Source organism: Sprattus sprattus, assembly GCF_963457725.1.
Source record: "Sprattus sprattus genome assembly, chromosome: 12".
NCBI classification, from domain to species: Eukaryota; Metazoa; Chordata; class Actinopteri; order Clupeiformes; family Clupeidae; genus Sprattus; species Sprattus sprattus.
Window position 1 is genome coordinate 27,468,700 of NC_137910.1, and position 17,518 is coordinate 27,486,217.

General features: G+C 44.1%; 1 protein-coding gene across 1 annotated transcript in view; it reads right to left on the reverse strand.

The window, feature by feature from the left end:
- kcnma1a (potassium large conductance calcium-activated channel, subfamily M, alpha member 1a) overlaps nucleotides 1-15,612 on the reverse strand; it is a 135,108-nt gene extending 119,496 nt beyond the window's left edge. Inside the window, exon 1 of the mRNA XM_080848886.1 lies at nucleotides 14,903-15,612. Coding sequence (XP_080705012.1) covers nucleotides 14,903-15,226 — 324 coding nt within the window. The 5' untranslated portion in view covers nucleotides 15,227-15,612. The remainder of the gene's footprint in view (nucleotides 1-14,902) is intronic.
- Nucleotides 15,613-17,518: the final 1,906 nt, after the last annotated feature.

Consider the following 17,518-nt stretch of genomic DNA (forward strand, 5'->3'; position numbering starts at 1 on the left):
ATTTGAATCCATTGAATCACCTTTCATGACCTTCAAGATCACCACAACCCACAGTATGTCTGAAATAAACAAACAAACATCTTCTCGACTCCTCTGGTAGTACCTACACATCTACCAATGCCAAATTCACACAATCCTAATACTAGACATTGTATCTCATACATGAAACCGCCACATCAAACCACCTGGGCTTTACTTTCCTGCAAAAAACATTATAAGTGCAGGCAAACCCCTTAGCAACGCTAATGCAGGAAGTGAAGTGAAGGGCAGTGTGGGGATGTTGCATACGCTCAGGTGACGGAGCACCAGAATCTTGACACATTATTAATAGACAGGGAGAGGTGAGGGAGCTGGCAGTGTCACCTAGTTGCACGCACCTCAAACCCTCGCTTCTGGGTTTACAAGATGCATCCTCCCCGAAGCGTCTGATGCCACCCAAGGCCCAGGACGTCTTCTCCAAATGTCAGATGTAAGTTTAGAGTCGAGGAGAGGAGGCCAGTGGAAATAGAGGTGGTGTTTGTGTAGAGTGACCAATCATCAGGCTCTCAGATTAGTTCACCTATTTTTAAAACATTATTAGATAGCCATCGAGGAAGATTTATGTTAAACATGTCAGGATGGTATCCATTTCCTGAGAACCAAACACCTTTCAAAGAATTCTGCCTTAATCACTGCATGTTAACCATATAGTGGCCAGATTTCCTAATAACTTTTTGTGGTGTGTGTGTGTGTGTGTGTGTGTGTGTGTGTGTGTGTGTGTGTGTGTGTGTGTGTGTGTGTGTGTGTGTGTGTGGTGTTTTGTTCAGTGGTGTGTGCTGGTTTGGTTGGTGGTGTGTGTGTCTGTGTGTTTGTTTACTAACTCTCAGAAACTCATTTGAAGCAGTGCTGTCTCTTTAAAGTAAATCAGGCTTGAAGGAGCAGGGGGACTGAGGCACGCTTACACAAACATTTGGCCAGCAGGAGCGTAACCAGACCCCACGGCGTAGTGAGGACCTGAACAGTCAGTCAGTCAGTCAGTCAATCACATGGGAATCTCATATAGACCATCGAACTCTCACCCAGCTTAGCATTTCATTCTTCACCAGAACAAACTGGGAAACTGCACAGGACCACAAGATCCAAGATCAATTTTCACCTGTCCAACATTTTAAGTCTGAGGTAAACAGATGCCTAAGTATTAACTACATGATTCTTGGATCTGCATTTTGAAGAAAACATTCCTTTCATCAACTGTGAAATGTATGGAAATCTAAAGGGGATGTGAGGAAATAGTCCAAATATTCATCTCAAATCTGGCTTTGGAGAGACTGAGTCTTATGAAGTAACTATTATTAACATATTCTGTGTGGAACGACTGCTTCTAATCAAGCAGCACAGCAGTGGTGTATCTTGGGAGGTGGAGATGACAGGCTGCTGAAGCTTGATGCTCCTTTCCTCAGTAAACTCCCATTTATTATTCAGCATTTTATTGATCTGTGTCTCTCCACACTCTCAAGAATAAAACACATGAAAGACATTAATAATGTGTCAAGTAAAAGCCTTAAAAGGCAGGCAGCAGCAGCAGCAGAGGAGGAGGAGGGCAGGTGTGGAGATGTCCTGACACCTGGAGGAGTAGTGGGTGAGAGGTAAAGAGTTGCCGGTGGAAAGTGGTATATTTACTTCAACACAGCTCACCAGGTAGGAGGAGAGCCCTGTGGTCGCTAAGAGACCGCATCTCCTCTAATTGCTGTCAGTCAGGCATGCATGGAGCGGGTGGTTGGCTCAGCTCTCCTCTCTGACTCACATCACTCTCCACCTCCTGCAGAGAAGCCCTCTCTCTCTCTCTCTCTCTCTCTCTCTCTCTCTCTCTCTCCTTCTCTCCCAGCCCCCTCTTTGCACCTATCTCTGCCACGATTTCTCCCTTTCTCGCCTTTATGTGCTTTCTCTCTCTCTCTCTCTCTCTCTCTCTCTTTATCTCTCTCTCTCTCTCTCTCTCTCTCTCTCTCTCTCTCTCTCCCTCTATTGTTTTCCTCCCCCAACCTGAGCTTTAGCACACTCCAGCCTCATTAGCCCACCTCCAAAGGCTTTCTCTGAGGGCGTCCACTGTGCACTGATGAACGACCAGCGGATCACATCATGTCACGGAGGAGTAAGTGGAGCTCAGGGGGTGCTCTGATGCATGGCCACTGCGTGACTAGGCTGCCTCACATTCATAGATTAGCACATATCAGTCACAGTGTCCTTAGTATGCCTCCAGGTCCACACTCTCACTAACGCATTTACTAGAGGTTAAACCTCCATATTGTGTATACAAATATGTCTATGTATAGTGTATAGTCTATGTATAGTATCTCTTTTCTTGCTGCAGAAATATAGCAATCAAATTAGATCTGTTTTCTACTTATTTGCCTTGAATCAATATTTAAGACAATTCTGATCAGATTGCTCCGGCTACCTATCATTTATCCTTAAAGGGCCATAAGGCAGCAAGTACCCTACTCTTCCTGAGAGTGTGTGTGTGTGTGTGTGTGTGTGTGTGTGTGTGTGTGTGTGTGTGTGTGTGTGTGTGTGTGTGTGTGTGTGTGTGTGTGTGTGTTGTGTGTGTGTTTGTGTGTGTGGGGTGGGGGGGGTTAATGACGTTATCCCATAGTAGTAACTCCTCCAGTAATAAATATTGGCAAACTCCAAGGACAGATTTCTGCACTGGCAGGTCAGTCATGTTGCATCCCATAAAAGAGTTTGGCTTTTGCAACATCTGAGGGGATAAGCTGCGTCATCAGTGTGCTGCATCTGTCTGTGTCAAATGTGATGATGTTGCACTTGGTTAGCTGAGAGTCCCTGTCAAGTCCTCAGCATCTCTTATCCTCCTCTCTAATGCCATGCAACAGACTGCACCCACTGGCACGGAAATCCAGCAAGTAACGCTTGTGGTCCCAATATGATTAACCTTTAAAACACTACACTAACTACACTATGATGAGTACTGCCTGACTGATCAGAATGACAAGTACACTGAAAGTGTATTCTTAACTGTTTCTGTGAGTATTTATTTTATGATTTTTTTTTGTTACGAGTTCAGAAAAAAATGTCTTTTAAACAGATTATGCAAATTAATTATGATTCTATTTCTTAGCCAACTGTATTCGTCTCCATTCATTTACATGTGATAATAAAGATTATGTGTTTAGTTATATTTCAAAATGCCCAGGTCAACACCACAGAGGACTTCTCCTTTCCCTTGAACCCAAATGTGCTGCTGCTTTACAGCCATTGTTTACTATGGCATTGGAAACTCAATCACATGTGCTGGGCACTCGCCTCCAGCCACTGCCCTCCATCTTGTGCTCTTCAGGAAATGGTGGAGCAAATGGACCTTCAGCTGGGTGTACACCATGAGAGTGATGGGTCTCCCCAGGGCCAGTTCCAGAGTGGCCTCTCTGGCCCCAGGGGTCTCCTCGAGCTGAGGACGTATTTGCTACGCGGAGCACTATGCTCTTGGCGCCTCAGAAGAAAAGGACAAACAGCAGGCCTGTGGATCTGCTGCCTGCATGCTGGCCTTGAGACCAAGCATCTCATCCATGCTCATCTAACTGGTTAATTCAGGAATGATGGGGAAGAGACCAAACATCTCATCCATGCTCATCTCGCTGTCTGCTGCATGCATGCTGGCCTTGAGACCAAACATCTCATCCATGCTCATCTCGCTGGTTCATACAGGGAATGAACCAGCTAGAGATCTCAACACCAGGAAACCAGAGAGCCGTGTGCAGTGCAGTATTCAAGGGATGAGGGATGAGATAGCTATTTGTGAATAAATCTATATCATCATCTATACTGGGACTTTTTTCCCTTATTGATTTACGCATACCACACCCGAGACACCAAGTGTCCGATCCAACCACCAAACAGCATGAATTATGCAGACAAAGTATCTGTGTCCACAACACAACAAATCAGCACGCCGTCTACTGAATTATTGACATGGGATTCCACTTGTAGTGCGCCTCCTGTTTCTTGGACGGGCCTCTGTAGCTCAAGTACACACAGAACAGGACAGGACACAGATCACTGTTGACACAAAACACCTGGTAAGTCAGCAGTAAAAGAGCCCCAAATTACACCAAAAACACTCACACAACCAGGGAGGTTAAAAAGACCTTCCCCTTTTTCTCCAGAGGTTTATTATGACAACCTTCAACAGGATATTGAGAAATGTTCTGCCAGCCTTCCATATTAATCATAAACCTACAGTTTGCAAAACAAGGACTATGATGAACTCGATTTTGAACTCTTAATTCAACTCATTTTGAACTCTAATAATGCGTTATGTATGTACACATGCATGTTTATATTGCAAATACCTTGGTTAATGGCTTCACTATTTTTTACCAAAAAATGTATTTATTAATTACAGGTTCAACTGCGGTAAAATAGAGTATAACAAGGTCAATGCAGTTTAAGTGAATCCCTTAAATGAGCCCCTAAACTGCATCTAGACCCGAGGGTGCCTACACACCAAATTCAAGGCTGGTGTCAAATTAGAATTAGAAAGGGTGGCGAATTCCACTAACAGCCTAATGCCAAACTCTTGCCTGTCTGTAGCTTGATCCTGAGCCGGTAAGAAAATACACACTTCTCAGTGTCTGGTGGAAATACCAAGCAGCGTCCAGTCATCTTAAATGAAATGCAGTTAAATAAACATGGGACTTCTTTGTGATTCACTGTTGACTTCTTGAGAGTCCACCTGTCTTAACAGGGCAAGCCACTGGTAATTAGAGTTGAAGCTCTGTCCAAAGCAGAGATGGATCATGGGGAAGAAATCTGTGCATAGTCATGGAAGGAAACAAACCAAAAAGATCTCTGTGAGAAAGAACAATAGAAAATACATTAACGTTGAATTAATCATGGTTTTGAGCATAATTTCCCATTCAAAACTGGCAGCATCAACACTTATATGCTCTGTCGCAAAGCTTAAGAAGTGACCACTGAACGGTAATTGGACTGACAAAGGAACACATGCATTTTGCCTCAAAACACAAACATCTCATCAGACTAATGCCCTGAACAGTCAACCATGATTTTAAACATCAAGCCGCAATACCCTGCAATTTGACATGGCATGATTAGAATTGTTACTGTGCTGCTTGTCATTACTCTCTGACTTCCCTCAGTCCACTCGGCAAACCCTTTGTTTAATCCGTGGTGTGTCCTTGCTCTGGCTAAAACAATGCTTGGCATGGCAACACCGGCATTCTCTCTTCTTGTGTCTTGCTAACTGATCCCCGAGCAGTGTTGTGTGGAGCAGTGAGGATGTAACCTTTGCAGGGGTGAGGCCCCGGCCACAGCCTAGCTGACTGAAAGTAAAATGACGCCTCCATTCTGCCGGCACATTATCAGCTCCACTGGACAAGCTCAAAGGACGAACCGCCCAGAAAGCAAGGTTGAGTAACGGACATGCAGCCCTTCCAAAGCTCGCCGTGGACTGGCCTGGATGAAACGGATTATGTCATCTCCAGGTTTCTCTTTTTTCTTTTTCTTTTTTTGTTGGACATGTAGGTGAGACACCAGAGCAGATCTGACAGAATCAGTCACTGGAAGGAGGAAGAGCACGGTTCCCTCCGAGCAGGAAGAGAAAGAAGCTGGTAGTTTGATGAGGGAGGCTGAGAGGCGAGCATGTACATACATGGAGTCTGCTAGCTAAATGTCAGGCTCCCCGGGGCCTCAAGTGGCCTAGAGGGAGTAAAACAGTCAGGACGGGGCCTGCCTTGCCACGCTCATAAATCTCATACAGAGCCTCTTAATATAGCTGCGAGGGCTAAATCTGATTGTGCCAGTACCTTGACTGTGCACTTTGTTAGGGCACTCGGGAGCGCTGGCCATGTGCACAGATGCAGCACAGTGTGACCCATAGCTTAATGAAACCTCTGATGGTGATGCGCCGTGACAAAGCATTGCAGTGTTGTGATCAAATCATGTTGCTAAGGCGGCACACCACACTTCATTTGAGTCCCGTAAAAAAACAGATCCGAGACCCCAAATCTGACCGCCGCTGCCTCAGCGTCTTCAGTGGACAACTGGAAGCCAAGCATGTTTGAGTCTGATGATAAAGATGCAACTGTGCATTACACATGAAATAAACAACCAACTGCCCCCATTTCAATTCTTACCGAGCTTCGAGTGTGCATCTTAATGGTGCCTGTTAGCATAGATTCGGGTCACATGTTACAAAAGTGCATCTGTTCCCATACTGTCAACTGAGAGTACTCCGCTAATTTCTCCCATGACCCCAGACAACTCTGACCCGGACCCTATTCCTGGAGGTCAAAGGCTGGAGCTGAAGACGCCACCTCATGCTTTCTATTCCTGGAGGAGCTGGACTGTCCACTCCTTACAGGGCCAACCGTTAGCTACCCATCTTCAGTGAGAGAGAAAATGAGATGAAGTGAGTTCCTCCATAAGGCACGGGGGAGAGAGTAGGAGACTTACATGGAAGAGATAGAGACAGGTTTGGGTTAGCTTCCCCATCAGTACAAGAAGCTATTCTCTCTATTTCTAAAGGGCTGAATGGGCAGAGATAGGGCCTTTCCTGCAGCAGGTCAGAGCCAGATGCTGCCTCTGCTGCTACCGCTGCTGGGAGGCTGTGGAGCAGTGCATGGATTGCTTCTGCCTGCATGCCTCTTGAGCATGTGCCAGTGTGCCTCCTCACACGGCAGCGCCGCCAGGCTCGCCTTGAGACACGGCTCTGCTGAGCACCAGCCCGGCCTTCACCTTACAACCCAGCAGGCCAGCAGCCGTGCATCTCATAGCCACCGCTAACCACGGCTATCAGAACAGACACTCAGCAGCCGTGCATCTCATAGCCACCGCTAACCACGGCTATCAGAACAGACACTCAGCAGCCGTGCATCTCATAGCCACCGCTAACCACGGCTATCAGAAAAGACACTCAGCAGCCGTGCATCTCATAGCCACCGCTAACCACGGCTATCAGAAAAGACACTCAGCAGCCTGGATCTCATACATTTGAACACACATGAGGGAAGTGTCAGGGGAATGGTTTTACTTTGCCAATAAAGGAGTGAACAGAATGTCAATGTAATGGATACTTCACAGCCACTCCCTTGATCTGTGGGCTAGTGCTACACTTTCATCTGTGGCCAGAGACTTGCCCAAATGTTATTAGCGTCGCAGCTGTGATCAGAGGGGCACAGGTCAGTGTCTCCTCTCCATGCTCAGCAGCCTTTAGAGTATGACTAGCACATTACAGCTCGCTGTATAATTCATACTTAAATCTCTCGGGAGAAATTAATGTGTTTTCTAAACTGCTACCACTGAATTCCCAGTGCTTTAGTTACAGTCCTGCAGTGCCCTTGTTACTTGATGAATCCAAATGTTGTCTGAACGTGAATCTTCACAAAAAGCTTTGATCCAAATGTGGGCTAGAAATGATTACCCCAGGGTGCAGAGCCATCCCTCCGATTTTTTTAGACCGAAACCCAAATCTCAAGTACCAATCTCAACTCTCACTAGCTGGGGGGTTGGGTTGAGACCGCAGTCATTTAAAGATGGAGGCAACAGTCACAAATGGGTTTAAATTGTTGGATCAGTAGTCTCTCCGGTTCCTTCCCATTCCTTTTTCTCGATTGCATTTTAGTTCAGAATTGACGTCCCACAAGACATAAATCTTCTGTATACTATATTGTGTATTTTCAATCTGAATCTACATATTCCACAAGGATTACAGTCTCATTTTTCCTCAACCAAACAGAGGAAGTAGGCTGTCATGTTCTCCCATGCCCACTCAGTGTTCATCCAGAAAGGCTGTCTCTCCAGCAGCTACACCCACATGCCTGTTCTACTGTATTGCTCACTGCGAGCTGTTTCTTTAAGCGAGGCAAAGGATGCTTTTATCAGGTAGGGGGTTTCCCCTCTGCATGAAAAAGATATTCTTTTATTCGAGGCATAGAATACTGCCGTTCCCCGAGCCTCCACTTAAACCCAGCCAAAAAATAAATGATGTTGAATAATGCCTGAAGTGGTCGATGCAGTATTCAAGGTCTAAATTTACCCGACAATATCAAACATTGCAGCAGTGATTTCTGCATCAGCATCTGCACAGCAGCAGCAGAGGAGGGCGGTGTGAGGGAACATTCCGTGGGCTTCCGCAGCCGGAAAACATTCCGAGTATGGAGGGAGCTACTTGGCTCTGAGCTCTCCATGGTGCTGAAAGCTGGATTTGAGCAGAATTGCCTTCCCTCAGGGAGCATAGTTTATGCATTCCACTCAACCTCTGTGCTTAAGCACAAGTGCCACGCCAGGCAGGAGCCAGGCAAATACATTTAGTATCTGAGATACACAAAACCGCCTCACCACTCCTTAAGAAGTCCAAGCTCAAGCTGCATTTTTCTTGTTTTCACATAATTACTATTATTACTACTATTATTATTTACTTATATATACTATGCTTTGGTTTGAAGACTGAAATAAACACCTGAATGGTTCTATATGTGTGTCTTAGTAAGCATCTGTATGGGATTACTGGTTGTGACACCAGAGGAAGGTTTCTGCTTCTCAAAGAGAAGAGATAGATTGCATCTATATGTACTCATTGAGCCAATGCAGTTAACCAGTACACACATTGCAGGATGATCAATTCAGAGTCGTTTTGCTCCTTAGGAATTTAATTTGTGCTTATGTATGCTTATGCATTTATGCTTCATCACTTAAGCTAAACTGTCCAAGTGGCTGAGCCACTTGAATTTGGAAGATGCCTGATAATGAAGCAGACTGTGATTAGTTGTTAAGCATGAGGAGGTTTTTTAGAGGCCTGGTACTGGGGAGGTACTCTACACAACAGGCAAAGGTATAGTATGAGCCATCAAACATGGATGGACATGGGAACAGGATCATACTAAGACCAGTGGTCATTGGAAAATGGATCATACTGAGACCAGTGGTCACTGGAATGGGATCATACTAAGACCAGTGTTCACTGGAATGGGATCATACTAAGACCAGTGTTCACTGGAATGGGATCATACTAAGACCAGTGTTCACTGGAATGGGATCATACTAAGACCAGTGGTCATTGGAAAATGGATCATACTAAGACCAGTGGTCACTGGTAAATGGATCATACTAAGACCAGTTGTCACTGGTAAATGGATCATACTAAGACCAGTGGTCACTGGTAAATGGATCATACTAAGACCAGTGGTCATCGGTAAATGGATCATACTAAGACCAGTGGTCATTGGGAAATGGATCATACTAAGACCAGTGGTCATGGGAAAATGGATCATACTAAGACCAGTGGTCATGGGAAAATGGATCATACTAAGACCAGTGGTCATGGGAAAATGGATCATACTAAGACCAGTGGTCATTGGGAAATGGATCATACTAAGACCAGTGGTCATGGGAAAATGGATCAGGGATTTCCTATGCTGCAGCCCCTAATGAAGTGATTGAGGACACAAAGGCCAGCACAATCTGAGAAGATACTACACTGATTATGTAGCCACATTTGTTTTACATCAGAAGTGCCGAACATTATTTAAAATTGTTTGATCAAGTGAGCACAAAAGATAACAAATTAGCAGAATGTGTCCAAATGTTTGCATTAGAAAAGGGTCTCATCTCGTCATGGAAAAAGCCTGACAGGTCCCAGTAGGCAGACCGTTAGCCCTCAGGCTATCCTTTAGTAAACAGTTCCTACCACCAACGGTGTGCTAGGGAGAGCACCCCTGAAACTCAATAGCCCCATGGCTATTGACTGATTAATACTTCGTCTTTACTGAATGGCCCTGACAGTCACCGAACAACGCTGCAGTGCATTGTCATCCATTTTTAATGAGACATTCACTGTGAACTTGAGCTCAGCATACAGCATCTGTACATGCCATCGTTCAGAAAAAAACAACAGCAGCGCGTCTTCTTTTACCTAGCCCGTGTCACTGGTAGAAAGTGCACCACCTCAGCTTACAAACACAGTTGCTTTGGCATGCTATCAATGTCAGATTCAAGAATAACAACAAGGCATAATAGGCAGGAGACACTCTTTTAAAAAGGGACAGAGCATTGTGTCTGGAGCATTGTGTCTTTTTTAGAAAATGTCCTTGGCCCACTGGCCTTTGAAAACACAACCATAAAAAAGTCCCTCTCATTATGCTGCTCCCTGAATGAAAATGAAATGCCAAAAAGACACTAGACTGGCATGGCAGCGTGCTACTGGCTCCATAGTGTATTAGGGTGAAAGAAAGGGAAAATGGAGCCATCCCACAGTGCCAGACACGCAGCATCCGTGGAGATCCCTAAAGGTCATTTGCATGTCCTCTATGCTGTGCTGCGCATGCCTGCCTCTCTGCCTCGCTCTCTCTCTCTCTCTCTCTCTCTCTCTCTCTCTCTCTCTCTCTCTCTCTCTCTCTCTCTCTCTCTCTCTCTCTCTCTCTCTCTCTCTCTCTCTCTCTCTCTCTCTCTCCTTCTCTCTTTATCTCTCTGTTGTTTTGTGCTGAAAGCATCAATTATGATGTGAAGCGCATTTCCATGTCTGAAAATCACTGTGTGGCTGTCCTATAGTCATGCCAGAGGGACGGGTCTAACCACTGGGCCAGTGCCACAGCTACATCTCTGAATGCGCGTCAAAGCTGAAGGGGTTTTGCATGTGCCTTCAAAACTGGCTCCCTGCAGTTGTGCACAATGGCAGAGTTCCACAGGCATTTCCATGGCATTTCTATTTTCCATTTCTAAACTCGAGACAGCAGGCTGCAGATGTCTTTCTTCCACTGCCCCAGCCTATGTGGTGACATTAAAGACAAAAACAGTGGATTTACCTACAAAAAACAACTGGAAGGATGAAAAGAGGCTTATTTCTCACGCCACAACAAAGCCACCCTTTTACTACTGAGAGCTTTCATAATGGGATCATGAGCGTGAAGTTATTAATTTTTCTAAAATTAACTGTAAAAAAAAAAAATATTAAATCATCAACAATGTACCACTCAACCATACATAATATAGGCATCAGCTGATATGCATTGTGTGCCACAGGTCAACCACAATGATAGGACATGAAGCTAAGCCTGAAGATGGGCACTTGTGTCGGGCACTTGAAAGACAACAGCTGAAACAGCTGGCTCTCTTGCCCAGGGCCACAGGCCTGTGATCTCCAAGTACAGTCGCTATCGCTATCGCCGCCATGCAGGCCTCCCTCTCCATGATCAGGCCTGGGACAGATATGCTAATAGTTTTCCAGAGCCAAATTGGCCTCCCTTGGATCAGGTGGCTTAAGAGGCAGGCCAGCCACAGCGAGGCATGCTCACTGCCTGGGCTTTTTCCTGGAGTCAGGTAGACCTTTCCCATTGAACCATGACCCAGAATAGCCCCAGAGGGTGATGAAGGCCTTTTAATAGCAAGGTGACAGCCGTGACAAGCAGGACATGAACTCTATTTCTACATCATGTTATACATGGCTTGATTTGATATATGGCATTTATTAACATGCGTCAGGTCTATTAACAATTGGTGCCGTGAGAACACTACATGGGAGTTCACTGAATCAAATTACTGTACTTTGTAGTTAGAGAAAGAATTCCTGCTGTGCCGTTTTTCCCTTACAATTAATGTATATACTGTAACTTCAATGAACTGATCAAACTAGCATTCTGTGCTCAGGTTCATTCATGGACAATAAGAACACCACAGTAAATCAAAACCTCACTCTCCAGAAGTCAAGGCAAACACTCAAATAACAAAATGAGTTTCATTTAAGGCAATAAACAAAGACTCCAGCAGGCTTCACTAGTCTTAACAGAGTAAAAATAGAGTGCTCTGACAAAAGAGACAACACATTCACAGGTAACACATGCTCAAATGATTATTTTGCAGGGGAAAATATGATGTCAATTGTATCATTGAGTGGGTTTTAGCCTTTTTAACAACTTGTTCCTTTTGCAGCATATATGTCTGTGCACAGCACACCAGGGTCCAGTTAGTGAGAGCGACAGCTGAAGTCAGGGCGTGTGCTCCCTGCTCGTCTGGCGAAATGCACCCGGCGCGTTGCCAAGCACATGGGATACACAGGCACACAACAAACCCACTCGCCAGGCATGCCCACAATCCTGTCTGCATTAAAGACAAACAAACTCTAGGCTCTGTCTTTAGGCATCTCTTAGTATCTATCCACGTGGCATGTAAAAACAACAGCTCTGTGTTCCGATGTTGTAACAGTACCTCAATGTACCAGGGAGTGTTTCCACTGCTTTGAGATTTCAGTCGTGTTCAGGCACCAGCGAGCCTAATCACAGAGCCAACAATCTGAGGCTCATTACAAGCAAAAGTGATTTCTGGAAAAACAGCTTCACGGTATTTGGATTTAAAAGGGAAGAAAACAAAGTAGGTTTGATTTGGTGCGTCAATCACCACAAGCTAGAGCAGTTTCACTAAGATTATTTTGACAACTCAAAAGCACCTTATTGTTTTTGGCTATCCAATTAAACGATTCAAGAGATGATGTTTTTACTTAGAATTTAGTATGTTAGATGTTTACGCTCTGTATTTATATTTGCCTAGAAATAAGGCTTTTAAACAATGCATGTCCTTACTTTATAAAAAACAAAATACATTACCATGAGGGCTCGAAGTACACAATGTGCCTCCTACCTTGCATACAATCAATTGCTTTACCCTTAGCCACATAATGTATACATGTTTGTGGTGTATAAAACTTCACATAAGGTCCAACCAATTAGGGCAACTATGCCAAGATTCATCCAGACACAGTCGTGAATGTAGTATGGTCTTGGTTTAGAGGCCACAAAAGCTGCATGCGGCACAACACATCTCCAAATCCTAACTAGGCAATGCGACTTCTTCATATGCATCAGCACAGCAGTGATTTGGACTCAGGCCCGTGTGGAGTGGGATAAAGACAGGCGGTGGTAAAGGCTGAGGACATGCTATCCTATCTCCCTCTTCTCACCCAGAGGCTCAACATCCCCAGTTCCTCCAGTCTCAGGCCTCTGTAGCCAGAGTCCCATTACTAACACCATGCCAAAAGGACCTGGCTCACCAGTCAGCTGCACAGCGGGATCACATTTCAGTCCCTTAATGCTCCTAACAAGCATGTTCCCGCTGCAACCCAGGTGACAAAAGCCCTCTGCAAAGTCACCCTACCAGACTCCAGGAAAGGCTGTGTGCTTTTATCTCCTCAGACCATCTCTCTTTTTCCAGGAAATAAGAGACAGAGGGACGTTGCGTGCATTCTTAAATGCTCCTTCGCAGAAATCCAATCAGGAGAAAATTACTGAGGAATATGAGGTTAAAACAGTCTCGCCTTCATGATCAACCAGAGGCCTTTCATTATTTCTCCAACCTGTGCTGTTAATGGAGTATCTGAATTGGAGTGTTTTCACGTAAGGCACAACACAGATACTGAGCTGATTGTGTTTTAACAACTTCCATCGGAAGAGGTCAGGCATAGACGTCAGTCACAAATGGACATGTATACAGGGTGGTGCAGTTTGATCAAGTAGTTAATGAAATGGTAATGAATACTGGGGACTTCACATATGCCATTAACCCTTCCCTCCCCAATAATATCTCAAGGAAATGAGGGTCCGGCTACCAGTCCTAGACGATTGGTGGACTAGCATAATCGAAAAATGAAAGCTGCAATATCCAATTCCTCCTAATCAAGCCAGATTTGGGCCAGATTTGAAAACAAACCACTCCAATCCACCTCTGCGTAGCCCATGGTGTACCCCTGTGACTGACATCTTGAGGATTGTTTTTTAAATGTGTCTTAGTTTTGATTGGTTAAAGGCCAGGACTCACTGAGAAAAGTGAGTCTCTCCACAATTCTGCCCGGTGTGTTCAATCATGATTAAATACAGGCTCAAACCAGTGTTTAATATCCATGCACCAAATATATTTTGTTGTACAAAGATCTACCATAACATTGCTAAGAGTGTTTTGTGTTGTGCTGATGCTGATGCTGAACTATACATTTCAGAAGTGATGGATCACAAAGCCCTGTTGTCACAGAAGTGCATCTATGATCCATGTCCTAAGAGCTTCACGTGAGCTGATACATCAGTCCTTATCTCTTTTAAAGTGAAGGTGAGTTACTGCCAAATAGCACTGGTACTGCAAGTGAATGGCTGGATTTCCCTTGAATGGCAGTGCATAACTGAAGTGTTCCCCCTAGCTGTCTTCGAATGAGCAATATTGTCTCACACTATGATTTAGGATTAATGACACTGCCACAAACTGCCACAAAATGTTACCCTTCTGCTGTGTGCTAAACAGTTACATTCATGTCACTTCACAGGAAGATTGTCAAACATTAAATAAAACACTGACACATTGTATATCACAGTTTGATTTACAGAGCATAAGGGAAACCCTGCTTTTCTTACTAGCAGCCCCGAAGTGGTCACATTAGAATAGTTTAAATCAACATTATCACTGATTTGATTAACATATTCTGATCATTTACATTATGATATTGTCGGTTAATGGTCCATGGTCACACAGCCATCATAAGAAATGGCACCTGTACATGTAATACTGTGTATCCCCCTCATGAATAACTAATCCCATCAGCTGTGTGAGACTTGTGTGACAACAGTGGGAGAAGAGCGCCTATGTAATCCTCATCAAACTTTTAAGGGTTCAAATACTTTCTTCAGCAGAATGAGAACTGTCAGAAGTACACAATTCCCAAACCCATTTTCCAAAATCTCAAAATCATCAGGTTACAGAAGTAACCCACTCCAATGCGAACATGAAACATCTTAAGTGACATAGTGGACAGAGAACACTACATATCTGCTGTCCTGAGATTAATTAATCATGTTTACACTCTTAGTATCTACAGTTAATTAGATTTTTTTTTTTTTTTTTTAATGTTGGTTACGTTCACAAGACTGAATAAATGAAGTAGATATTGTCTGCTTACCTTAGGTTTGATGTTGCAGTGGCAGCAGACAGTATACAGGTATTTGAGGGTCCTCCACAGGAGAATGATGAAGAGACCCCCGAAGAACGTCACCATGGATGAGGCAAGGAATGCCCACCACATGCGCTGACCATTGTTGTCACAGGGAACATCTGGTGAAAACGGGATGATCACATCCATCTTGGATATAGAGACAGAAGAGTCCGGATTTTTATTATAAATGTAATTATTACTCATTATAGATCTGCTGCGGCCATAGGAAACGTTGCCATCTGCCACGACTAGCATCTAAAACCTTTGGAGAGCTCCTGCCAGCGCCCCCAACCCCAGTCATCAGCCATATTGCTTTAAATATGCCTCACGATCGTTCAATATTTTTGTCCAGCTCTCCACAATATGAATATATTTTCAAAGAAAATGTTTCTTCTCGGTAAAATTGGATTGTAACAGCGAGTCTCTGTCCCTCTGCGGGATGCATTTAAATCCGCATTAATGACGACTTATCGTTTTCATTTTGAGAGGGGTTCCAAAAACGCTCAGAATAAATACCACCTCAAAGAAATATTCATACTGCAGCCTTCAATGCGGCTGTTGTTATTCAAAGCTGCGTTTAGATGACCCGTGACAACAGCCAACTGACTATATTCAATCAACTATACGTGTGAACGCGCTGCTTTCCATCCAGCCACCGTCACTTGAAGGTAGCAGATCGATTTCGGTCTCACCAACGCCAACTTAATCGATAGCTTCGGCCGTTTTCAACTGGAAGGCGATACCTTGAGTTTTCAGTCGTTCACTTGCGCTACACAACGAAATAAACTACCTCTAACGACGGCGTTTTCCCTTTGTATGTCCGCGCACAATGACAAGCGATAGCATAAATGTCGCTGTCCCCATTCACTGCCTTCAGCCTCTCGCGGGCGGCCAGCTGATAACGCCCGTCAGATCTGCTCCAGAGATGGCTGAGGACATTTACAGGTAGGAAGGCGGAGCCAAGCCACAATAATAAAGATGGACAAAGCGCTCCAAAGCTGCGCGACTGGTTACATTCGCTGGTAACTGCATAGTTCATGCATCGCATTAAATATATTTCCCATTCTTTATGGGCGAAAAGACACTGGTTCCTGTTCAGCATGTGACATTATCACGTTGCGACGCGGTTTTTTCTGCAGTTCAGCCTCTGCCTACCACGTCTTAGCATCAACCAACAGTGATGCAACAGCCGTTAAATTAAAAACATGCTGCCATTTTTCTGCTTTTTTTATGCCGCCTAACACACTATTACGCTGGTCACGCAGAACATTTTACCGACGATATATTGAATGAAGCTGCTTGGAATGCCTTTTTCGGTGTCTCTCAGTCAATTTGAAACCAGGACACTGATTGAGGTTGAAAGCGTCAAGATAGGGCAAGGCGCACCGCCCTTCTACACAAGGGCAAGGATTTGGTGCGTGGACGAAAGGACCTGTTGAGCTTCTAGCCTATTATTCGACCTAGGCCTACATCTTTCATTTTAATAATAATTCGAAGTAGGCCACAAAACGAATTATAATGTGACCTAAATAGTTACTTTGATCATGGGAGCAAACATTAAGGTAACGATTGAAAAAGAAAAAAATGAACTAATTTACATGTTGAACAGCTGCAGCACTGGCCTACATGACAATTCGGCAAAAGGTTGTTCTGGAAAATAGGCGTGATTGACAAGAAGGTGTCCCCTGTCAACTTTGAAAAGTAAACACAAATAAAACTGAAGGAGGTGTCGAGAAGATGCCAAGATTGATTTCTAGGGGTCTTATTTACAGTCTGAGATACAGATGTGCTTCTACATCTAGGCCTACTGAAATAGCCGCGGTAACAAAATCGTACCAAGCTGGCCTTCCACAAACTTTACCGCATGGGTAATGTATGCGCAAAGTGATCTTGAAACATTATACCCGCAAAACTAGCTATCATTGACATGCTTTAACTATGCCTGTTGAAAGTAAATGCCGGGTCAAGTATATTGCTAACCTAAGCAGGGTGCAGAGAAAGCAAGTTCTGTGGCTCTGTTTTTATAGATTAGGTGACACTTTAAGCACATTCTCAGCCTATTCAAACCACAAGGAAAATAACAATTAATAACTTCGGCATTTGTAACAACTTTATAACTCAATGAAAATGCTTAAACAGACGGAATCAATAACCATATAATATAATGCACTAAGTATAAGCAGGGACGCTTGTTTCCACTGCGTGAAGCAGGTGGTTTTGGTACGTGCTTTTCTATTGCCTCCTGCAAGTCCTCCTACTGGACAATTCAAGAACTGCAAGGTCCAAAATGCAGCAACATCCCTGCCTCAAGCATACATACAGTACTATTACCATGCTTATACTTGACATTTTTGGAATATTGCCAATTATGTGTGTATGTTTTAAATGCATCAATTATAATTAACAGTTTAAGATTTGAGATAAAAAAAGAAATGTTTACTTGTACTGCAGTATGTTACAACAAGTGTATGTTAATGGAGTTTTAGTATGAGCGAAGTGAACAGAGTTTAGCAATGAATTATACTGGACAACTACCCAAATTAATCA